The sequence below is a fragment of the Zingiber officinale genome, chromosome 7A (genome assembly GCF_018446385.1).
Source record: "Zingiber officinale cultivar Zhangliang chromosome 7A, Zo_v1.1, whole genome shotgun sequence".
Lineage (NCBI taxonomy): Eukaryota > Viridiplantae > Streptophyta > Magnoliopsida > Zingiberales > Zingiberaceae > Zingiber > Zingiber officinale.
The window spans coordinates 31514170-31540504 of record NC_055998.1 but is presented as its reverse complement, the minus strand read 5'-3'; the positions used below and the strand labels follow the sequence as shown (position 1 = coordinate 31540504).

Sequence of the window (26335 nt, the reverse complement as noted above, 5' to 3'; positions counted from 1 at the left end):
TAGTCTATTATTTTATGATTTATGATACATATTAATAATTTATTCATTTTTTATTTTTTTTTTCCAATTGAACTAAAATGTTATCTTATTTTCCATGTCAACTAACAATATTAAATTGAAAGAATTTATTAATTCTTTGCTAATTTTGATCTTGAATGTTCACCCTTATTGTAAGGTCTTGGCTTTAATCCTCCAAATTATGCTTATTTCTCAAGCATGTTTAAAGATCTTTAATTATCTTTCACGTAATGATAAAAATTATCATATAACATGATGATCACAAGTTTAAGTCATAAAAACAGTCTCTTAGAATTTAAGATAAGACTATACAATAGATTATTCCCTAAAATCAATCTTTGTGCATCCAACTATCTTAAATTATTATTCACAAAAATAAAGAGAAAAAAATTAGTTTAGTATATCTAAAAACATGACATTTAATTAACATTTTACTTGACGGGATGATGGAGATGACTGAACAAAAATGGTTTTTTTTAAAGATTCCTGACTTTTTTGGCACAATAATTAACATGCAAAGAATAAATTATATTTCTCAGTAGGAGAACTATTAATGTCACATTTACAAATTGCAATAATTTAATTTATTAAAAAACAAAGAGATGATCGAGACAAAGTGCTGTGTTAAATAATTAATTTTGTCATCAGACGGAAGAAAGTTTGCTAAAGGATAATTAATTGAATGTAGTTATCTTATACTTCACTATCAAACATTATTATTATTATTATTATTATTATTATTATTATTATTATTATTATTATTATTATTTTACAATTTGTGCACTAGAAATTACTAATAAAAAATTGAAGTCTTGTCTTAAGAATAAAAATATGTAACAATAATAGGTTATATTAAGTTTAGCTCAACCAAAAAAAATAATATTCCAGATTCATTTTTTTAAAAAATAATTTGCAAGAAACCAAACTTCGTGGAAAAAATCGCTTGGGAATAGAAAAATTCTTCCAATTTTGTTTAAATTTTCTAAGCGAATATATTGGGAACGATTGTAATGATCGAAATAGATTTTATTTGAGAAAAAAAGGCAGTCTCAATTATATAAAGTGTCAAAAAGACGTTTTTTCAAAACAAAATTAAAAATTAAATATTTTATATAATTGGTGTTGTAGGAAATTCTTACAAATTATTTAAAGTTTATCAAAATTATTTTAAAATAATTATAAATTAGAATTAGATTTAAATTTTAAATTTTAAACCTAAATAATATTATATCAAAATACTCTTTATTAACTTTATTAAAATTACTATTTAACTATTATACAATTGTAATCACTATTAAATATTTACTATAATACTATTATATCAACAGCTACAGAATCATTAATATTATATATTATAATAGTTAATCGTATTTATTACAATAATATTAAAAATAAAAATATTCGTACACATAAAAAAAAATTATGATAGAGCGTCAATTTAATAATTTTTATAAAAGAAAGAAATGCCAGAGGCCTTTCGTCAGTGAAGGAAACTACCGTGAGATTTGACAGTTTTTTATTTCTGCAACGTAGACGTCCCAACGTATTTCGTCAGTTCACGAAGCATGAGTCTAACCCGTTGGATGACAATCCGACGGCGGTGAAGGAAGCTGGGCCGCATCCCTTCTCTCTTATAGATCTTGCTCGAAAGGTGATCAATGGCGGCAGATCGAGGAGGGAGGGCATCAATGGCGGAGCGAGTCCACCCTTCCGCCAAGCCCACCGCACAGCCTCCCCAGGCGGCAGCCACCGGAGCTCCGCCGTCTAAGGGCGGCCCGCTCCCGGTCTATCGACCCCAACCCCGCAAGCCTCCTCCTCCCCCGCGCCGCCGCTGGCGGCGGAGCTGCTGCTGCTCCTGCTGCCTCTGGTTCACCCTCATTCTCTTCCTCCTCATTCTCCTCAGCGCCGCTTCCTTCGGCGTCTTCTACTTCATCTACCGCCCCCAACGCCCCGCCTTCGCTGTCTCCGCCCTCCGCCTCGCCGCCTTCAACGTCTCCGCCGGAGGCCGGCTCTCCTCCCGCCTCGATCTCAACGTCACAGCCAGAAACCCTAATCGCAAGCTCGTCTTCCTCTACGACCCCTCCTCCGTCTCCGTCTTCTCCGGTGGGGTCGACGTCGGCGACGGGTCCTTCCCCGCCTTTCGCCAGGGGGAGAAGAACACGACTCTGCTCTCCGCCACGCTGGCCGCTGGCAGCGGCCAGACGCTGAACTCTGCGGCGACGCGGGATCTGAGGGGAAGGACAAGGCTGTCTCTGGAAATCGATGTGGACACGAACGTGGGGGTTAAGATCGGGAATCTGAAGACGAAGAGGATCGGGGTCAAGGTGCAGTGCTCCGGCATCGACGTGGCGGTGCCGACGGGGAAGGCAGCGGCGACGGCGTCCTCTTCGAATGCCGCCTGCAAGGTCAAGCTCCGTATCAAGATCTGGAAGTGGACCATCTCCTAAACCCTAATCCCTTCGACAATTACTACATACACCATGAAATGGGCAGTAGATTCAAGAAACAGATAAGATTAAAACCCTACCAAAACAAAGAGAAGATTGGAAGAAATATATTATTTGTAAAATTAAGCAGAAGTTGTTTTAATTTCTCTGATTTACTTTTCCGTCGATTGATTGTGGATATTGTTGTAAGGTTATATGTAATGCCATTTATTGAGATTTTCTAGTCTGTTTGAATGCATGCCAAAAACATTTTTTAAAAAAATGTTGTAAAATAAAGATCAAAAGAGTAGGCAAAACTTTAACTGAACTTGTGCATATCTCTGAACTAGAAGAATCTCTTTGAACTTGAAAATTGATGGGCTTGAGAATTTGATGGTGGCCAATAGTTGACAACCTATTGTGGCGGATCGCTGACAGTGACCAAATAAAAGAAACGGCAGCTTTTAAATAAGAAAAACTGGCAGCTTTTACCATTTTTCTCATCCTCTATCTCCAAACTTCTAATTAGACAAATTTGATGAAAGAGAAACCGAAAAATTCCACAATGTCCTCTCCGCCTCTATCGTCCTTTTCCTCCTCTCCCACCTTTAATAGCGAGTGTTTTTTCTTAATGAAATTAATATCGAAAGTAATAAATAATCACTTAGTAGTGAATTGTAAATGCCTTAATACCTTTTTATCAATCAGACTATTTTACTCAATTTCAGTCAAATATATTTCTATCACAAACTTATCGTAAACTTCAAATAGAATAATTGTTTTTCACTATAGTTTTATCAAACGTGAAACTGTGGAACCAAAGTTTTGTATCATAAATGCCTGGTAAATGGATTATCATGACACTTGGTTCGAGTGGAACTGATTCGAAGTTACCTCTACTAAGCCAATTTAGAGTTCATTTCCTAAGAAAATAAAATCTAAATAATTTACCTCATGTTCTCAGAGAATAAAGGAGGGAAAAAGGAATGAAAAGAACATAATCATACATTCATGCCTCGGTTGAATAGCAGATTTGTTCTTTGATAGTCTCTAACTCTGCCAAAACTTCTTCCATGGGCCTGTAGATAAAATCACTCATGCGCCACAACTGTAAAATCAAAATTTCAGAATTAAACAATCATACAGCTGCTTCAATGTCAGACATTTGATTGATTAGCATCTTTGCATATGCCATTTTGGTTTATGCGACAGCAACAATTTACCTGTAGAGTCCCACCACCATTGACCCTGGCACAGTCATCAGAAACACTGGCTATTGTCCATGGTTCAGTTTCACACCAATGGAAATCCACAACTTTATCCCTGTTAAAACGTTACACCCTCACTTTGGACATCAGGACAAGAAGAAATTGATTTCCCCTTTTGGGACCATCAAGCTTGGACACCATTGCATGCTAATAGTTATCAGAATCATCATTTGTATCATACAATTTGGTTCAATTCAATATGTTTCATTGTGAAACTTATTACAAATCTTATTTTATACATTCTACAAATAAGATATAAAACTCATTACAAATTAAATTTAACCAACTAAAACAAAATATAATTCATTAAGAACTTAAATTAAACCCAATATACAATAAATTAAACCAATATTAAAGCGCACATTCTTGACAAGTGTATGAGAGAGTCAGAGCCAAACAATAGTCAATGAGAAGTCTATACCTAATAAATAATGATATAGAAGAATAAATCTTATCACACTGAATGACAATAGGATCAGCATCATTAATGCCTTAGAAGTGATGTCCTGTCTAAGTTGTCCATTTGACATCAATAATTTGATTTAACGAGGAAGTTTTCTATTGCTCATTGTCCTTCATTTCTTGATGGAATGAAATACCAACAATTTATATATTGTCTACAATAGAAGAATGAACTTATGTTTTTTTTAATATGAATTAACAGCTTATTCCATATTGCTAAAAATCGAGTGAGAGAGTTCAATTGGAGATGTGAAATTAAGTGATGGAAATGAAAAATAGGCATCAGTTAAAATTAAATTTGTAATTCCTTTCAATAATTGTTCTTTAGGTGTTTATATCTTTTAATTTGGTTAAAATTAATATCTTTTAGCATGGTAAAAGTTCTTTTGATTCGGTAGTGTTTTCCAATCAGAAGTATTCCTTTCCTAGTTTAGCTGATATTGGGTCTATAAATATATAGTGTCTCTTTGTATTATTCAGCTTTTGATTAATAAAATATTCTAACTTTTCAATCTCTACCCCATATGTGAGATAGTTAATATTTGCCTCATCAATTTTGTCCCAAATTTTAATATATAATTTGAGGGTTCAATTTTGGTATTCACATCCCACTCTTTTTTAACATATCTGTTCTATCAGGCTATTAAATAAACTATTATGTTATGGTATATATTTTTAGATACAAAACTATTCTGAGTAAAGTAGAATTATTTTTAAGATCTTTAATAATCTCTATCTGAATTTGACGATTCACAATTTGATAATTCACCAAAGCAATTCCTAACCTTAGTTAGCCTAGATTTTTTAGTATTTTTTTTGACATAGTGAGAAAATATATATACATTACAATTGACATAAAGATGGTTATGATTCTTTCGGGATTGAATGGATTATTTTTACTCCAGCTTAGAACTAGGGGTGTAATCGAACCGAACCGAGCCAAACTCTTAAATATTTGAACTTGGCTCGTTTATAATCGAGCCGAGCTCGAGCTTTATTTAACGAATATATTCATGGCTCACGAGTTTATTCGAACTTTTATCGAGCCTAAACGAGCTTAATAAATATAAATCATAAATTTAAATATTCATTAAAAACTAAATTATATATTTAAATAAAATTATAATATTATTATTAAAATTTATAATTTTATTCTAATAAATAAATTTAATATATTTGTCTATATTTTTCATAAGTAGAGTGTAAATATAATACCCCGATTCTGAGATTCTAGTTAAGTATGGCTTAAAAGATTAGATGGTACTATCCATATCACCAAAGTGCACCTTCCTTTTCGGAAGTCCAAACTTAAGAACTCCAAAGTTAAGCGTGCTTGGCTTGGAGAAATCTTAGGATGGGTGACCTCTTGGGAAGTTTCCCAGGGTATGTGCGAGTGAGGACAAAGCACGCTGAAAGGACCTTCGGTGATTTGTGGAGCTAGTCATCAATCCGATAGCCAATTCCGGGTGGCGTTCCCGATTCGGTCTGGGTGGGGCCGCCCGGGCCGGGGCGTTACAGATGGTACCAGAGCGACCTTGCGACCGTGAGTGCGCCTGTGGTAGGAGCACCTAGGGCACCACCTAGCGAGGGAGATTCTGGGATTTGTTTGTGGTATGATTCGTGGTTACACAACGAGGACGTTGTGTCTTTAAGTGGGGGTGATTGTAATACCCCGGTTCTGAGATTCTAGTTAAGTATGGCTTAACAAGTTAGATGGTACTATTCATATCACCAAGGCGCACCTTCCTTTTCGGAAGCCCAAACTTAAGAACTCCAAAGTTAAGCATGCTTGGCTTGGAGAAATCTTAGGATGGGTGACCTCTTGGGAAGTTTCCCAGGGTGCGTGCGAGTGAGGACAAAGCACGCTGAAAGGACCTTCGGTGATTTGTGGAGCTAGTCGTCAACCCGATGGCCAATTCCAGGTGGCGTTCCCGGTTCGGTCTAGGTGGGGCCGCCCGGGCCGGGGCCTTACAGTAAAATATATAAATTTAATATCAAAACTATTATTTTTTTTTATTTAAAAGTTGCTTAATGAGCTTAACGAACGTGTTCACGAGCTAACGAGCCGAATATTGTGAAGCTTGAGCTTAGTTTGTTTATCTTAACGAGCCTCATTAAACGAGCTCAAACGAATTTTTATCGAATCGAGCTTCGAATAGCTCGCGAGCGGCTTGGTTCATTTACACCCCTACTTAGAACTAATATGCATTAAAGTGAAACTTGAGTAACATGAGTGATTGGCCTAATCTCAGGAAGGAATGTTCTCAAGTGCACTAAAGAACATAGCACTATGTGAAGCTATAATCAATATCAACAGACTACTATCATTACTGATCCAAAGGACCCCAAAAAAATTCCTCTTAGTGACTTAACTCCTGCAATAATATTTCCTTTCTACCTCGCCAGCAGATTTCCAACCTTCTCCACACTGACTGTACCACTTCCCAAGTATTGTTCAGCTCATCAAGTGTGATTCAGAGATTTGCGTCGAGAACAAAGAACTGAACCATATAAATTCTATAAAGGCTGACTCTATGCTTTCTCTTTGCAAAAATCGATAATAGTATTACAGTCATCCATGGTCATGGTCGTGTTTGTGTTTATCTTATTGTCTATTAGTAAAGTTGAATACACAACTTATACACCCCATAACTTGTTCCATATGCACCTTCACTGGATATCAGTATGTATTAGATAGTTCAATCAATGTACATTGTTATCTATACCTTATGTATTTTTATCAATTAAAAAAATAATATGCTAAGATTGCAAATGCCCCTGCATATGTTGCTATTTAGTGGGTTGATAATTCGCATACCCGGCATATACTTTATTTAAAACCTTACTAAAAGCCGTGTTTGACCTGGACAGTATCAAATGTTTCGGTCTAACCCCAAACAACAGGCTTTTGGGGACTAAAGGGGATTGTCTAAAACCATGTGATGGCCAGACTTTGATGCCAAGAGTAGAAAAACACCAATAGTTTAGAATTATACCAAAAAAATAATGAATTAATCAAATAAACAAAAGAGAGCATACAATGTCTTATATTAATACAATAGCTGAACACACAAAATAACAGTAGAAGAAACAGAGATGACAGCTATAAACAATTCAAATTTTCTGACCTAGCTAAAACTGGTATTGAGCTAAAAAGGAGATGAACATAATAATTTGTACCTGTGCCCAGCATGTTGAAAGAATAAACCTGGAGGTCTAGAATATTCATCACTAGCACCAACCTAGAAAAAAGAGTATACTCACTAAAATGCAAAACTTTAAGCAGACAGATGGAAAAGGTTAGAATTTCTTCAAAATTGCATGGAATGAGATACAATAGTCTTCCAAATTTATTGAAAATAAATATTATCTGTAAGAATATCTTGCCTTCTTTCTCGAAAACAAATATTGTATCCATAAAAAAATCATGATTAGTAGAACCAGATCAACCCAGATGAATAAAGGAAAACAAAAAAATCTGAGCACTAGTAGAAGGCCAAACATGAAAACATGATAGCATTGGAATCAACTCTTCTAGTTCAATCATCATTGTAGAATCCAGTGCTAATCTAGATCACATCTAAAATGACCTACAAACAATTTTTAAGTGGATAGAAATCACAGTAAATGGTGAAATTAAACCAATTTCAATCATTATGATTCAAAAACCACACTGTCACGTGTTAGATTCAATCACATCAATTTAGAATAAAGGGGCTCAGAAATTCAAAGGAAATAATGAGGAAAACTAACTTGCCAACTCTCTAGGTAGATGTGACAGGATTAGTTGTCAAACAAAATGTAAAGTTCTAATCAGCTTTACATGAAACCCACTACAAGGTATAGATTAGCTAAACACTATTGCTACATTTTCATAATTTAAATCAATATCAGACTGTACATTTAAGCATAAGATAAAAAGCAAATAACAGGCTAGCTCTAAACATCTATCTCATAGGAAATGTACAAAAAAAAACTAATATGAATTCATTTATAAACATAGTATATTTTCCCATGCAAACTAGCCTCAATATTGCAATGTTCATTCCATGTTTACAGAATTACTATCATATAATGGTTAATAAGGAAAAGACATGAGTGTTAACCCTTAACATAGGAATGAAATTTAGCAGTTAAATACCTTTGCATGGTCCCAAATGTTGAGGAAATTATCCTCTCCAGCACTTCCAAAAACTGTTGATTTATCTGGACACCACTGAAGAAATAAAATAGAAATAGGATGGCATTTCATTTTAATGACCAAAAATTTCCAGACAAAAGACTAAATAAAGGAAAAACTTATGCCTGCACACAAAGAACAGCAGCTCTATGATGTTGAAATGTATGCACAGATGACCCGATACCTCCAGTAGTCATACATCGCCGATCAAACATTTTAACAGAGGAGTCTGCAGACCTACAATGAAAAAGTATTACACAACAAAACTGGCATCTTTTAACAGTGAAAGATGACGAGCACTTATGGACAATTGAGCACAGTGGAACACCTTTGATAATTTGAAAACAAAAGTGGAATGTAATTAACATTAACAGTTTGGCCTGATATACCCAGTTAAGAGAAGATTTACATCAAAAGGGTTCCAATCAACACAGTTAATGTCACCATCATGAGCCCTTTCAACCTGTTAAATGGAAAAAAATTTAGGAATCAGAAAACAGAACAGACTAAATACTCATGATACCCCAGAAAGGAACAGTAGAGAACCACCAGCATACAATATCAGATTCCTAATTAAATTCCAATTATCCAGATAGCAATTAGCTATAGCTGAATCAAGTGTCAAGATACAACATTCGTAAATAAATTTAAAAAACATAATGTCATGCATAAGAAATAAAAGAGGAATCCCTACACTATGAAGCGCATAACAACGAAGATATGAAAAAAAGAAATAAATAGGGTAAGACCTATGCATAAAATAATCAGATGAAATCAGTGAAGAAGTTATGTGATTTACCCTGCTACAAGAGTATTTTCAAGCCAAGACTAAAGAGAGGAAGAGTCAATTTTCTCAAACATAGTGATTACATGAAGCTGATGTCCAAGTCCCACAAAACTGAAGAAATATTATTCACTATGAAAACCATCTAAGGTACACGTAAATGACAAATAAAAAATTAACACTAGAACCTTAAGAGCGGGATTGGTCCCAACACGAGCATCCCACAGGATCAGGCAAGAATCATCACCAACGCTACAAAATTCCTGTGGACTTAAAGAATGAAAAAAGAATCACCAGGGCTGTGCATTAAAAACACGTAGTTAAACAACTCAGAAATTGTTCAATCACCTTAAAGGGCAGAACTGAACATCTTCAACAGTATCCACATGCCCATGGAACATGGCTCTGGGTGCAACTGTGGGAGTGCAAGATGCCTTCAAATTTGTAGCCCCCTTAGAGTGATTATAGTTAAGGCTTCCATTCGACAATCCCAGGCAAGCAGTCGATGCAGAATTTAATAAAGAAGATACATGATCATTTATACACCACAAAACAACTAATTTGTCCTTCCCTGCAAACATATTCTCTATGCATTAAAATATGTACAGAGTAGGGAGATAACTCACTGCCTATAGAGGTTTCGAAGCAAGCAAATTATAACTGCCAAGGTTCAATTTCAACTAAATCAAAATTATCAATTTGAATATTTCAAAACTTAAAAAAAACTGAACCAAACCATACAATTTGGTTAGTATTAGGCAGAGAAAAAAGATACATCTGAATTTGTTAGTGGCAAAAATGTCGTCAGATAGTACATTCAAATTTAATAACTCCACAATAATCCATCCCACAGAAAGAATTGATGTGGAAATTACTTACATTTCAGAATGGTAATACAAAATTACAATAGATAAAATAAGAAATTAGAAGAGAGAATAGAAAATTAATTATTCCTAAAGATATCTTTCTAATTAAACCCCTTAATGTAAGGGATTTCCAACTTTGTGTTCACAAATGTTTATTCTTGTGAACGGCTATTCTACTATTTTAGTACAAGTTATTCATAGTTGTTCGGCACACCCCCTCAAGTTGAGGAATAGATGTTAGCCATTCCCAACTTAACTATAAGATCGTGAAATCTAAAATTGTTCAATCCCTTTGTTAGCACATCAACTAATTGAAGAGATATATGACATATAAAATGTCCTAAATTTCGGTTTAGGCGGCCGCCTAGGTGCTAGGCTGCTGCCAGCCGCACCGAAAAGGTGGAAGGAGGCCAACCTAGGCGGCCCTGTGCCACCTTGTGCACTGTTGTACACTGTGAGGCGGACGCGGTGACGTTTAAGCTTTCAAGTTTAAAAGCCTGATAATTTATCAGGGTTTGTCCTACCAATTAAAGTCCTAAATCATCGATCTGCCTCTTCATCTTCTCACCACTATGGATTCGCCTCCTCTCTTCGACCATCGAAAGTTTATTTTTTCTGTTAATTTTTTAAGGACGAAGTTTTCCAACATCGCGGACATCGCGGGCCGTCTCTGGTGGCTACGAACGCGTCGTAGGAGGCGTCCGCAGCTGCCAAAAGTGTCACAAGATGCGTCCGCACCTACAGAAAGTGTCGCCGAACACGTCCGGCGCCGTCCCACGATGCTTTCGGCATCACCGAACACATTCGACGACGCTTCCAGCTCTGCCAAATGCGTCCTGCAACGCGCCAGTAGCAACCAGTGGCATTCGCGTCACAAGTCCTCCCGCGGCTACTATACATAAAGATTTTATTTAATTAATTCAAACAACTCCAAACTGAGATAGTTCCAATACGCTTTTATAGAGCCTAATAAAATTATCCCAATAAAAAAATTAAAAAAATAAATTTAAAAATTTAAAAATTCTAATAAATATTATTAATTTATATAAATCAAATTTAAATATATAAAAAATATATTTAAAATTTAAAAACTTCTAATAAATATTATTAATTTAAAAAATATATTTATAATTTTAAAAATTCTTTAAAATTCTAATAAATTTTATTAATTAAAGATATAAAACATATATATTTTCAAATTTGTTAATGTTATTTTATACCATATAATTATATCTTAATATTTTATACATAATTATATCTTAATTCTTTTATATATAATTTTGTTCTATTTGTTAATAATTCCAAATTTTCTAAATTTATTCTTAAATCACTTTTCAGATTATCACAATGACAAGCAATTCATCTTTGATAGCATCTGTCACTCAACCCAATCTAGGATTCTGGGAAGAAAGTCAAATGACAGGATTAGAGTTTGGGATGTTGATTGATCCTAAGAACCACAATAAAATTACATACAAATTGTGTAGAAAAACGATGTTAGAGTGTATAGGATCAGGGAGCACATAAGAAATATACCTGAAAATGTATCTGGTCATCGAAAAGTATCTCAAGAAGATAAAAATAAGTGCAAACAGACTATTTTATAAGGGAGGAAATGAAAAAAGAACAAAATAATCGAAGAACAAAGTTGTAAAGCAGAGGTGACTATTTCTCTAAACGAAGGTCCTGAAATTGAAGGGATAGATGGAATTAAAAAACCTCTTTCACTTGGCCCCATGGATAGATATACATCGGTAATTGCCCCAAAAAATGTACATTTAAGTGAGAGTAAAGTACTTCACCAAAAAAAATATAAATGAGGTTCTTTTCAAAGAGAGAACTTCAACAATATATTGGAAAATGAGTTTATGAAAATGGAATATAATTCAATGTTGTTGATAATGATAGCTTCAAGCAACTAATGGAGTCAGTGGATTAATTTGGACCAGGATTCAAGCCTTCAACTCAATATCAACATAGGGAGCCAAAGCCGAAGTTGGAAAAACAAAACAACTATTGAAGAAGTATGAAGAATGAGCAAAGAATGGGTGCTCGATCATAATAGATGCATGGAGTGATAAAAAAAAAAGAAACATCTTAAATTTGTGTGCTAATTGCAAGGAGGGTACTACTTTTAGAGTCTAAGGAGTCTTCACACAAAACACATCTAGTTGGACTTATTTTTGAGTATGTTGACAAGTGTGTTGAACAAGTAAAAACTTAGAATATTGTTCAAATTGTAATATAACGCCGCCAACAATATGACTAAATTGATGAGAGAAAAACGACCTGGGATCTTTTGAAGTTCATGTGCAACTCACACGGTTAATCTTATATTTGAGAGTATTGGCAAGCTTCCACGATATAAAAAGGTTATTGAGCAATACAAGTCTTTTACTATTTTCATTTATGCTTACCCTAACTTTGTCATTGATGAGAAGTTTCACAAAGAAGAGAGACATAGTCCGACCAAGTTTGCATCAAATTTCCTGACATTGCAAAGTTTGATTGAAAAAAATCTAGTTTAAGGGTCATGTTTACAAGTGATATGTGGGAGAAATGTAAATGATCAAAAACAAAGGAAAACTGGCTTACTCCACTATAATGAGCATAGGTTTTTGGAATGGTGTGACTCTTTGTTTGAATATATTTACTACTTTGGTAAGAGTTCTTCAATTGGTAGATAGAGATAGAAAGTCATCGATGGAGTTTATATATAAGGAGCTTCTTCAAGCTAAAGAAATCAAGATGGCCTTGAACAACGTGGAATCAAATTATCAACCTATCATAGTAATTATTGAGTCAAAAATGAAGGATAGACTTGACATATCATTGCATACCACTGTCTTTTTGTTGAATCCCTATTTTTACTATAAAAATAGTTCTATTGCTCTTTATGAGGAGGTCGCGATGGGGATTTTTGAATCCATGAAAATTTTACATGCCAATGAGTTAGATCTACAAGATACAATTATTAATAAAGAATTTACAAAATATAGAGACAAGACTAGGTTATTTGGAAAAACATTGACAACAAAAGCATATGAAAAAAAATGATTAATATATTTAATCCATATGCATGGTGGAGTACATACGGTGCTCACACAATCAACTTACTAAAAATGACATTGAGGATACTTTCATTAACTATAAGTTTATCTAGGTGTAAAAGAAATTGGCATGCATTTGAAGGAATAAGTTTTAAACTTTTAAGTCTTTAATTAAAATAAAGTATTAATTTTTAAAGTTTATATTCATATTACTAACTATAATATTTACTCTCTCTCTTTTTGTTCAAGATTCATGCAAAGAAAAGAAATAGGTCGGATGTTAACAGATTGAACAATATAATATTTATCCAATTTAATGTTAAATTGTTGAACAAATAAAAAAGGGAAAAAGAAAGGAAAGTCGATGTCCTTCTTGCAAAAGATGCTTCAAATGCACAAGATTGGATTGTGAATGGTGGGGAAGATGATGAAGTTGAACTATGTTCCGAGCTCACATGGCAAATGGTTGATGAAGCAAGTGGAGCAGATAAAAATCTACAACCTCGAAGAAGCTCTAGTGAGAACTTTACGAGGATGATTTTGCATCCAAAGAAGAAGAGGATCATCACAATGACGATATTGAATTTGTGCCCGATGAAGAATAAGTTGTTGAAAATTATGGAGAAGTAGAAAAAATATATGATATTTTATTAGTTGTGTAATTTTGAACTCATTTTAAATTTGATGCTATTGTGTTGGAGTTATAGTATGTGATTTATTATGTAATTTATGTTGATACCGTGGAATCCGTCTAGTGGCGCCTAGTCCCCACCTAGGCAGCCTAGGCACTAGGCGTTGGCTTCGCGCCCGACTAGTGCCTAGCGAATTTTGGAACCTTGCATACACACTAAAACTTCTTCCAATTTTTTCTTTGATGAAATGATTATCAATTTCAATATGCTTAGTTCTATCATGTTGAATAGGATAATGAACAATATTGATAGCTGACTTATTGTCACAATAAAGTTTCATGGGACATTCTCATTTGATTTTCAAATCATCAAGAATATTCTTCAACTAAAGTAGTTCACATAATCCTTGAGCAATGACACTAAATTCTGATCATGTGATCTTGCCACCATATTTTGCTTCTTACTCCTCCATATCACCAGATTACCACCAAGAAAAGTACAATATCTTATAGTTGATCTTCTATCCACTATAGAACCGGCATAGTCTGCATCTATGTAAGCTTCTAAAGCTAGTGTCTCATTTCTCTTGAATAAAATTCCCTTTTTGAGTGTCTTTCAAGTAATGTAATACTCGGTAAATAGCTTAAACGTGAGATTCTCTTGGATTATGCATGAATTGGTTGATTACACTCTCAACATATGCTATGTCTGGATGAGTGTGAGCAAGGCATATGATTCTACCAACCTCGGATACAACCTTTTGTCGACAGTTGATTCTTCCTTAGCTTCTCCTATCTTATGATTTGGATCTATTGGACAAGAAATCGGCTTACACCCAATCTTCCTTGTTTCAGCTAACAGATCAGTCAAATAAAAATTCCTTTGGTAGAGCATGCTACCTTAATACCAAGAAAGTACTTTGCCCTGTTCCTTTATTTTAAACTCCTCTATCAATTTCTGCTTTAGAACATGTTTTTTCCTTTTTTATCATTTCTAGTTATAATGATATCATCTACATAAACTAGAAGAGTCATCACATTCCCTTGAGTGCTTAACGAAGATAGTATGGTCCACTTGGCTTTGGTTATACCCAGACTTCTTCGTGACGTTTGCAAATCTTCCAAACCATGCGCTAGGAGATTGTTTTAGACCATAAAGAGTCTTTCAATTTACATACTCAGTCACCAATATCCCTTGCAAATCTTGATGGGAGGTTCATATAAATTTCATCTAAATTACTATGAAGAAATGTATTCTTCACATCATACTATAGGAGTTGTCAGTTAAAGTATGCAGCCAAAGATAATAGAACTCTGACAGCATTCATTTTTGCAACTGGAGCAAAGGTCTGCTGATAATCTACTCCATAAGTCTGAGCATAACCTTTTGCCACCAACCTACCTTTATATCTCTCAAGAGATCCATCTGCTTTGTATTTTAGGATGAAAATCCACTTACAATCAACAATGTTCTTCCCCTTTGGCTTCTCAACAACCTCCCATGTCTTATCCTTTTCTAATGCATCCATTTCCTCCCTCATGGCATCCCTCCATTCCCTTTTTGACAATGCCTCAAAAACAGTATCGAGAATAGTCATGATATTTAGACTCACAATGAATCTTTTGTGGGTTGGTGATAGACGTTTAGGAGTACCATAGTGAGATAGAGGGTAGAGAGGGTGTTTGGTGCATTCTCTAGTACTTTTTCTAACCATAATAGGAAGGTAAAGACTATCTGTTAGGTCAGTGGATGATTCAATAGGTTGTAAAGGTGGGTCAGATCTTACCATGATCCTAGTATCAAGGTCGGAGGTTTGTGGTTGAGGTTCTTGGACTTGTATAGCTTCTGGAGGGGCCTTTCTCGTTGAATACACTTGAGGAATACTTGGAGTATCACAAGAAACACTGGATGGAAAGGAAGATGGAGGTGACTCACTAGATGGAATAGGAATAGAAGGTGATTCGGTACGGACTTGAATAGAAGGAAGATCAAGAGCATTAATGGGTTCAAATAACTCAGAAGAGCTATCTCCTATCACTGAAATTTCCCCAAAAGGATAAGACTTGGAGAAGAACAAGGTACGTTTAAAGAAGGTAACATCAGTCAAGATGTAAAACTTTTGAGATGAAGGGTGGTAACACTTGTACCCTTTTTCAGTGGGTGAGTATCCGAGGAAGACACATTGAATGGTACAAGGGTCTAGTTTACCTCGTAGTAAACTATAGATATGGATAAAAGCAGTGCACCTAAAAAAACTAGGAGTAAGTTCCATTTGTGGCTCGGAAATGAGGATAAAAATCGTTAATGAGTTGCATGAGACTCTTGTTATCTAAGGCACATGAGGGAAGTCTATTTATCATGTATGTGGCATTAAAGATAACCTCTCCCCAATAGAATTTAAAGACATTGTTGTGGAAAATAATGGCATGCGTAGTGTTGAATAAATGTCTATTTTTCATTTATGTTATTCCATTATGTTGGGGTGTATGAAGACAAAACGAATCATGAATAATCCCTAAGGATTGGAAATAGGAGGACAAGATTTGATTGAAGTAATCTCTAGCATTATTGGTCCTAAAGCTTTTGATTTTCACTTCAAATTGATTTTAAATCATTGAGTGGAAATTAGGAATAATAATGCTAACATAAAATTTTTATTTGAGGAGAAACAACCATATAACCCATGTGCAATCATCAATTAAGGAGACAAACCATCGAGTCCTACAAATATTGGAAAAATTAGAAGGACCCCATATATCACTATGAATTAACTGAAGGGGAGTAGAACTTCTTTTATTGCTAATAGGAAAGGATACCCAAGAATGTTTTTCCAATTCACAAACATCACACTAAAATTTAGAAACATCCAATCCTTGAAAAAGATGAGGAAACATGACTTTTAAAACTCTAAAAGTGGGATGACCAAGACGTTTGTGATATAACCAAATGTTATCTTTATTGGAAGAACTGTGAAAGAACAAAGACAAATTATTCTTCTTAATGAATTCAAGGTAGTGAAGGGGAGCCTTGGCGCAACGGGAAAGTTGTTGCCATGTGACCAAAAGGTCACAGATTCGAATCCTGGAAACAGCCTCTTGCAAAAAGCAGGGTAAGGTTGCGTACAATGGATCCTTCCCCGGACCCCGTATGGCGGGAGCTTCGTGCACCGAGCTGCCCTTTTTTTTTTTTAATGAATTCAAGGTAGTAATGGTCACTATATTTCTTAGCAAGTCCAATCCTCCTCCCCGAATCATGATCTTAAAAAACACAATAAAGGGGGGAAATGGCATGAAAATTCAGTAGTTAATTTTTAAACAGAAACAAGGTTGGCTGACAATTTTGGTATATGGAGGATGTTTTTAAGGATAAGGCTAGGGGTAGGGTAAGTATTTCCAATACCAGCAATAGTAATTAAACATCAATTGGCTACTATAATTTTTTTGATACTTAGGTTGGGGTTATAAGTATGGAAAATTTGAGAATTAGGAGTCATGTTGTTGTGGCACCGGAGTCTAATATCCATGAGTTATCAAAAAAAATTGTTTGAAGTATTCATACAAAAAGGGAGTGAGGGAATAATACTTGAGAGAGTCAAAGTGCACGTGTCAAACAGTTTATCAAGAGAACCCAACAATTCTTGAAGTTTCTCAATTTCTACGCTGTTACATTCTCCGAAAATGCAAAATTGGCCATGATGAAGAAATGCAGAAGTCGAAAATAAAAAGAGAATTAGCAATGAAGGCTTAATGCTTTGATACCATGTGGAAAGAATTGATATGGAAATTCCTTACATTTCAGAATGGGAATACCTAGTATTATATGCAAAATTACAATAGATACAATAAGAAATAAGAAGAGATAATAGAAAACTAATTATTCCTAAAGATATCTTTCTAATTATAATTTAAGGGATTTCCTACTATGCGTTCACAATTGTTTATTCTTGTGATCAGCTATTTATTTCTACTATTTATTTATGTGAACAACCACAAATCTATATACATGTCCGTACAGTTTACTTGCGTTTTATTGGTTTGCCAGACTTCTAAATTGAAATTGAATAAAAAAATTGACCTTTCCAAAACAATGTGGGCCTACTAGAAGTATCATTCAAGTATTAAAGGAAAAGGTTAATTTGTTAAATTGCCAAATAAAATATGAAAACAATCTGAAATATGGAAAGTACAAACATAACCAATGATAATAGAAGTGATCAAGCTGTCAACATATTGAAGAATCAAACTTCTAGAAGAATAGTTTTGACCTCCAGAAAGTACAAAAGGTTCAGAATTGCACATAGCAAGAGCATATTCTGCATTACTTTGATGCCCTTTCAATATCTGCAAGAACCAGAGAATGAGTCACAAGTATCTTCTTGCACAAAATGATAAATAATGTAAAATCATGTGATACGTTAGTTTAAGTATGAAACAGAATCGTTGTGTGTATATTGCTCTTTGAATAAGCTTGTTATTAAATAAAGAATTGTAGAAAATAATACTTAAAAACAAATGCAGTAGAAAGAAAAAATAAACCAAATCTGGCTGGCATTCTGCATCCCCAAGTCTATCACCACAATCAGGCTGTGCATCAACATCCCAAATAAATACCTACAGAAAATCAAAGATAAGCAACCCTAACTTTAGATATTCTATTAATGAAAATAACCCTAGGCTAAAAGTTCAAAGAACCTACTTCAGGACTGTCTGTGTGTGTTGCAACAATTTTACTATTCTGAGGAAATTCTCTGATTCTATTAACCTGCAAGTTAGCAGAAATCAAATACACTACTTTGTCCCAAATTGGCATCATAAATGGCATTAGCAGTTCAATTCATGGATTCAGAAACTAGCCTTGTCCATTTACAGCTCCAATACAGTGAGTTTAATCCAATATGGAGCAGTATGAGAGAATAATAGGGGTTTATAAGCTTAGACGAGTTATGAACTAGAACTAAAACATTTTAGGTGGTGGTTGGGCCTGACAAGTTAATGGGTTAGTTCTCCCATCTAAGAGGATCATGATAACAGGTATCATAGCAAACCTAATCCTAGACATGGTGAGGTTTTTTCTTTAAAAACCTTACCATGGAGCCACCATTAAGACTCACATACTCCCAAACAGGGATTAGGGATGGTTCAAGATTATGATTTGGATATTGACCTTGATATGAGGTTTTTTCTTAAAAAATCTGCTTATGTGACCATGGAGCCACCATTAAGACTCGCATACTCCCGTTCAGGGCTAGGGATGGTTCAAGATTATGATTTGGGTATTGCCCTTGATGTGGATGTCAAGGTGGGGAGATTGTAACCCCTAATTTGGTTCCACATAGAGACCAGTTGTTAGGCCTAACAAGGTAATCAGTCAATTTTTTCATCTAAGTGGATAGTGACAAATTTAGAATGGGTTGAATACAGATGAGTAGTTCACTTAATAAAAAGTGTGCCCCTGAAAGAATGATCAGCAGTTCATTTAGAACAGAATAGTCAGCTCAGGTGATGGATTGACCACCACTGATAACAGGAAGCATACAGACCTGTAATACACCTAATAGTCCACTTAAAAATGGAGTGTGAACCTGATGGATGATTCACAGTCTATTTGAGAACAGGTAATTTGACACAATAAATGGGTGGGCCACTACTCATTATGAGATGCACAAGCTAAACAAAAAGATTAACAATGAGAAAAAGTAAGATTGTTTAATACTTGTGTTATGAATTTAGCTATAAATCATACCATGAATTGAAAAATCAAAATGTGTGTTTAGCTAATTGTTACTTTGTAATACAACTTGGCAGTACATTTTATGGACATCACCCTACACCATGCCTGAGTGGACTGCCCATCATAGCAAGTGGGTAGGAAAACCCAAAGATCACTTTTGAACAATATAAAGGTATAATAAGAGGTTATTGAAAAGTTGTCATTGTGAAATAAGTGTTTTACCTCACCAGGGTGTACAATTGTTTTTATCCTTTTCACATAGGGAGATTGTGACTCTTCATCAAACTGCATGACAAAAACTTTTTTAAAAAAATAAGAGAAACCAACTTGAGAATCTATCAGAAACAGAAATGATAAAGGACAAAGGAGATAAAACACAGTAACATATAGATGCCTTTAGGGTTTTGAATATGATAAGGGATATAATTTTCTTCGTCCAACTCCAAAGTCCGACATTAGTCATTCATCACATTAAACATAATTTGACAACCTGACACAGATCAACTAGCCAAACCAACTTAGCATGGACATAGGAGTGGAAAAGGGATGAAGAAAGAAACAAATTCATAGTATATGACCTTCAACATCTCAAATGTGCAGATATTTCAAGTGGAATATAAAAATAACTACTGGTTGCTTCAGAACTAGGACATTGTGGTCACAATGTAATTAATTAATAGTGCTGCTTGACATGGTGGATAAAAGATGGCAGACAAACATTAGTTATTTTGCATAAGCACTAGACAAGATCTTTCAGTATGTCTGAACCAGGACTACAATGAATATGATATTAGCGTGGCACTATATAGACGCACAAATACACAATTGATACCCATTCCTGTACCCTTCAATTTATGCAGCAATTCAAAACTAATAAACCCTTCGACTTATGCAGCAATCATTCTCAATATCAAACAGTTCTGAACTCTATTTACTTAGATGGAATAATTCCATGATTTTCTTTCCCGCAACATGGATCAAGACTCAAGAGGTATACTTGAGACCTTAGAGGCTTTTCAAACTGTTTGACCATAGTCAACTCAACGGCATGTATTGAGGATTATAAAGTTAAACCAACTCAAACATCATCATAGAAATCTATCATACTCAAAACACTTGCAGATAAAACACAATATAGGTTCTTTGCAAAGAAGCTACCATGTGTTATAAAGAAATGTAAAAGAACAGAACCAACAAACAAAAGAGTACCATAGATATATGTTCTGCAGTTGCAACCCTTGGTTTCACAACTTCACAATTTGCAACAACAAGAGTGTTTGGATAAGTCCCATCCGTCTGAATGATAGAAAATAAATTTGAAAGAATTTTCTGAGATAATATAGACGATGTTTTATTCTATAACACATTGCTATCACACAAAGATAAATTGCTACAGATACAAAAGTTACTAATTCGCCAAGCATGAAAGAACTTGGAACTTCGATGAACTTATCTAGGGTATGATAGAATGTTGATTTAGAGTTGAAACAGCAAAATTTTCTTTCAAGTTCCAGCACTGTCCAGATTTATTTTCCTGAGAAAATAACTGTCTGCTTATTTTTACTGACTATCCAAAATGACTGCCCATCTTAAGAAAAGAATTTGACTACCTTTAGTACAAAGGTTCCCAAGGTTAACTACTGGATAATAACTTATTACAACCTTGAGGTAGAACTCAGATAATATGAATAAGATGTAATGAATCAGTGAAGTGTTAGGTATCTATAAATAGACATTTGCTGAAACTACTTGCCAACAGCTAAGTGAATTTCTAGAACTTTCGAACAACGTGCACAAAGGACTTGAACAAATTTAGCAAAAATCAAAAGCCTGCCACCAGTTTGGTAGTAGAGGCAGACAGTTTCTGCCATAAATCAAGGTCTGAGACTCTCTTCAAAAATTTATTGTACAAATACCATGTCTAATACATTTTTTTATTTTAAAAAAAAAAGACTGCAAAAAATATATGTCAAGGGAAACTAGCAAAAATTAGACTTGCCCGCTCAGAGAAGAAGAGACGTTGATTGTTCTTGTATGTCTTTTGTTCCAATTGCTGACCCCACCTTACAGCAAAAAATATATATATAAAAAATAAAGATTTTGGACTTCAAGTAAGGATAATTCTCCAGGAGTTAATGTTTCCAGGAATATAGAACAGACTGGTAGTTTTCTAACAACTTAATCTTTTCGGGATAAGTGATCATTCAATCAAACTAAATATTTGTCATTAACTAAGTCACTCCAAAAATACAAAAAAAAAAAAAAGATGATAAGCAGATGATAACAAAATGCAAGTATAAGAAGAGAATAAGTAACAAACTGAACACGATAAACTATTAGGATATTGTAATTTAGATAACGGAACAACTAAATATCTAAGAACAAACAGAGGTGTGCTAACATAATTATTGAAGGGGATGGAGTGAAAAGCCACAGTGGCTTGTCCATGAAAAAAATATTGATAGTCAGATAGATGTCCATGCAAATCATTCATTGGTAAAATATATATTTAACAACATATTGATAGTACATTCATTTTTTATTATATATGCTATTTTATTATAGCATTTAATAAATAAGCAAAAAATACTTTGTTTTTTTCTGTCTCCTACCCATCAGATAGATGCAACTGCATACCTCATCAGATATCCAACTTCTCTTTGCACAGTTCACAGGTGATTATAGGCAGCTAGCGTCCCTTTTCCTTTGCTATTGAATATTCTATATATAATAATAATATTAAAAAAAATTGAGGATTCCTTGTCTCCTCAAGAGTTGAGGAATGAAAGAACTAGGAGATATGTGAACTGGGAATGTTGGAAACCTTGATATTCCTAGCTTCTCTACTCCAAAGACAAAGATGGGTTTTTATAATGGTATAGTTAATCAAAGTATTAACCTCCTCCTCAATGCCAGACAGCAAGCTTATCACTCCGTATTGCATGCCTTGCATTAGGTGATCTCTTTGATGAAACGGATGAAGGGGATCATCTCCTCAACTATGGACAGTTGAACCTCATCTACTATGCCTCCCCTAGTTCTCAAAATGTATGAGATAAATCTTCTCTATAGCAGCTTCATTTTTCCATTCAACCAGTACCAAAGGTACTAGTCTCTAAAATGTTCTTCTCATCTTTAAAAAAGGGAGAATGGATTGACTGAGTGTTGCATTAAGATCAATATTCTAATTACGTATTATTAGGGAAGAGGTGGTTCCCGTATAGAGCCCCCCGGAGAGCAATTGCAAATTTGCTGAGAATCAATCTCACTATCCTCACCTGAAACTTAGGAAACTCAAATCTTAGATCATTTGATCACTACATTCTTCCGTCATGTATTTAACTAGATTCTCAATCCATCTTTACAAGCTAATCTCAATGATGTTCAATCATAGCCCTCAAACCCTCCTTTTTTTTAATGAAGGTGAATATTGGCGATAATTTTCAAGGAAGCATATATGGAAGGGAATATGTGTAAATAATAGAAAAAATAAAATAAGAAATATTATTATCCAAAAGGAATTAGGTATAACACCAACAAATGATAAAATGAGGAAAATTAGATTGAAATGGTAGAGGCATTAACAAAGGTGATCAATAGATTCTATAGACAAAAAACAGAAAACTCTAGCTAAAATAAGACAAGTGATCTAATTGATCTAAATTCACTAGTGACATAATGTTCAATAACAGGTTACAATACAGTCAGTCGGTCAGCATAGTTGAGACTAACGTGCATCGATAATGTTGATGATAATGGCACCAATAGGAGTACAATTGTTGGAAATATATTTAGCTCTTTTCCTCCACCACCTCCCTAAGATGACCCTCTTTTTTGTCCCTACCGTATTAGTATTCATGATCTATATGCTAACTCACGCCCTCTGAGGCTGTGATTATATTACTAGGAGAAGCTCCAGTAACTCTCATGACAACCCAGGTTTGAATTTGTCTACAGCAAGTAGAAAAAAAAAATTTCTTAAAACCGCGAGTTTAAGCAACAAAAAGCTAGCGACAAAACCTCAAAACGAAACATAGACAAGACGCACGCGGTAAGTTTCCACCAAGAATCGCGAACAGCCTTAGCGATCGGAACCCTACATGAATCAGATACGAGGAAAGACTGGGGGGAGTGCGAACCGGCAGGAGAGCGAGGGCCAGGCCAGGTTGTGATTGGTGAACCAGTCGTAGATAAGCGGGATACGAGACTTCCACTGCAGGTAGTCGGCGTCTTCCTCCGCCCGCGGCCGCACCACCGCCTTCTTCCTCCGCCCCCTCGCCCCCATTTCGCCTCCCCCTACGCTCTCCCCCACTCACGCGGAAGGACCAAGGCGGGGCCCGCCAGCTGCGAAAGGATCAAACCCAGTTATTGAATGCCGATTAAATTGAATCTATATAACAGGACTTCTATTAATTCCCGAGGTTGCCGTCGTGGTGGGAATCCCTGTACCCACTCCCTCACCGATCGGACGATCCAGACGACGTCTTCTCATTGAGGAAAAGTGGGGTCCGCGCGGCTGGGATCTACTACGTGGCACCAATCTGCCCGTGCCCCGAAACGCATCCTCAACAGGAGCCGCTGGGATCGCATTCTTTGCCTCTCAACTGGGTAGCAGTCTGTGATCCGTTATTTAAGATCCATCGGCATACAAGGCCCATCAAATCAATTGAACATATTCTTGGGCTCATCGTTATGGATTGCATAATGACACTGAAAACAAAATTCCATAGCCTTCTATCGTAAGGCAAGTATGGACATCTGCATATACATATACACTTTTCTTAAATCCTCGATGAACTAGCAAAATATAAGAGCGTTTCTTCAGTAACTCAGATGAAATCACAGTTTCCGGTTTGCGAGGAACGATGCAAGTGAAAACACAGCCTCAGGAATTGTCAAGTAGAGGAAATTGAGTGAGGAATGCTTGCATTTTATATGCCCTCTGTAGTTTCTCCATGACTTCTCCTAGAGGATTTACGAAGACGAGATGTCAGTGCCAAGTACGAAATCATAAATTAAGGGGGTGTTTGGTTGATGGATTTGAGAATGAGGGAATGAAATGATAGTAAAAGATAGTGTTTAATTTATGGATTTGGGAATGACAATTTGGGAATGATTTCTAGATTTTTGGGAATCAATAAAACTCATATAACTAGGTGGGTTTTATTTCCATTCTCATTCTCATTCCACCTTACTATCAAACCTATACCCATAATCATTCTCATCATTTAATCAAACGTCATCTAAGAGCCTTAACTTAGGATATTTTACATTCAAAGGTGTGATTTACATAATACCTTCAGATTATATTTGGACGTTGACTTACTTCTTCAAGTTAATCAGGAAGGAGATTCCACTCGTATCTATAGTGAACCCACCTATGGTTGACTCTAAATTAGATCCAATCATGATTCAAAATCAACGGGTTGATTATTCACGCCAATTCAATGATTCTTAAGGGATCGATCTCTAACATTGATGGTCCAAGACAGTTATAATTTATAGTTTGGAACCGCTAATTCATAGTTCGTCACGGAGATTATTATATTAAAAAAATTATAGATTTATAAAAAAAATTATACTTATTTAAATTATTTACGTATCGTAGGATATAAAAGAATCAAAGTTACAATTTTACTCTTTTACCTTATAAAATAATATTGTTAATAAGTTATTAACAATCAAGATGTGAATAAACAAATATGGATACAAAATAAAAAATCATCAGATAATCTTAATAGTTAAAAAAACTATTTACTTTCTAATTTTTATAAAAGAAAATGATAGTTATTAAATAATTAATTAATACATATGAATATTAATTTATGCGGTTTAACGGGTTAGGATACTTGATTTTTTATAAGAAGGTTTGGTTGGTTACAGTTTAGGTCTGGCAATTAGGTCAATGGATAATCGACCTGTTGACCCGGTTACAGATCGAGGCTCGGCTCGGTCGAGGTAGATCTATTCTAAAGTCAGCATACACTATCTATACAAAATTACTTTCAAATTTATGTATAAACAGACAACTCGGACAAATCATGGATTAAATACTGATCGAGGTGTAAATGAACCAAACCGCTCATGAGATATTCGAAGCTCAATTCAATAAAAGTTGCTTTAAACTCGTTTAATGAGACTCGTTAAGATAAACAAACCAAGCTCAAGTTTCACAATATTTGACTCGTTAGTTCGTGAACATGTTCGTTAAGCTCATGAATTAACTTTTAAATAAAAAAATAATAGTTTTGATATTGAATTTATAGATTTTGCACTGTACTTATGGAATATATAGACAAATATATTAAATTTATTTATTAGAATAAAATTATAAATTTTAATAAGAATATTATATATTTTTTAAAATATATAATTTAGTTTTTAATGAATATTTAAATTTATAATTCATATTTATTAAGCTCGTTTAGGCTCGATAAAAGCTCGAATAAGCTTGTAAGTCATGAATATATTCGTTAAATAGAGCTTGAACTCAGCTCAATTATAAACGAGTCAAACTCAAACATTCAAGAGTTCAGCTCGACTCAACTCGATTACACCCCTAGATACTGAAGACCTATTTCTTTATCTTCCATGTTGTTTTATTTTTCTATCCATGTTATCCTACAAACAAAAAGCATATCCCTGATCAAATGTTTTGCTCACTTTGGATTACGTATAAAGAAGATACCTTTCTTTGAGATATGTGGTGTTTAAGAAATTAATGGGAGCTCCAATAGCAATGATTAGGAAGCCAGGAACTCCCTTGGCATCCCTGTATTGATGTATGTCTCTGTGGATGTTTGTTCCTAAAATGTTTCCAAGCTCAACAATTCTAGGCCTTGTCGTCTGGATAAGAATTCGGAAGATCCATAGACAACCTGCATTAGCAATCAGGAAATTGTGTTTGTTACGAGTTAAA

General features: G+C 34.8%; 2 protein-coding genes across 4 annotated transcripts; one reads left to right on the top strand and one right to left on the bottom strand.

Annotated features, from left to right (window-relative positions):
- Nucleotides 1–1538: 1538 nt before the first annotated feature.
- On the top strand, nucleotides 1539–2552 carry LOC122001280 (NDR1/HIN1-like protein 6). The gene has a single exon (XM_042555944.1). The coding sequence runs from the start codon at nucleotides 1677–1679 to the stop codon at nucleotides 2463–2465; it is 789 nt and encodes a 262-aa protein (XP_042411878.1). The 5' UTR covers nucleotides 1539–1676; the 3' UTR covers nucleotides 2466–2552.
- LOC122001279 (WD-40 repeat-containing protein MSI4-like) lies at nucleotides 2280–23745 on the bottom strand. 3 transcript variants are annotated; one of them, XM_042555941.1, is made up of 16 exons: nucleotides 23556–23737; nucleotides 21416–21479; nucleotides 20626–20712; nucleotides 19639–19701; nucleotides 18382–18447; nucleotides 18222–18296; nucleotides 17951–18026; nucleotides 9487–9709; nucleotides 9327–9408; nucleotides 8744–8817; nucleotides 8480–8591; nucleotides 8316–8390; nucleotides 7355–7416; nucleotides 3668–3767; nucleotides 3452–3552; nucleotides 2280–2416 (listed from the first exon to the last, which is right to left on the bottom strand). In XM_042555941.1, exons 1-15 carry the CDS (start codon nucleotides 23699–23701, stop codon nucleotides 3454–3456), a joined length of 1404 nt encoding a protein of 467 aa, XP_042411875.1. In that variant the 5' UTR covers nucleotides 23702–23737; the 3' UTR covers nucleotides 2280–2416; nucleotides 3452–3453. The 3 variants fall into 3 exon arrangements, with proteins under 3 accessions (XP_042411875.1, XP_042411876.1, XP_042411877.1); XM_042555942.1 differs by lacking the exon at nucleotides 2280–2416 and adding an exon at nucleotides 3252–3367; XM_042555943.1 differs by lacking the exons at nucleotides 2280–2416; nucleotides 3452–3552 and having other exon boundaries at nucleotides 3740–3859; nucleotides 23556–23745.
- Nucleotides 23746–26335: the final 2590 nt, after the last annotated feature.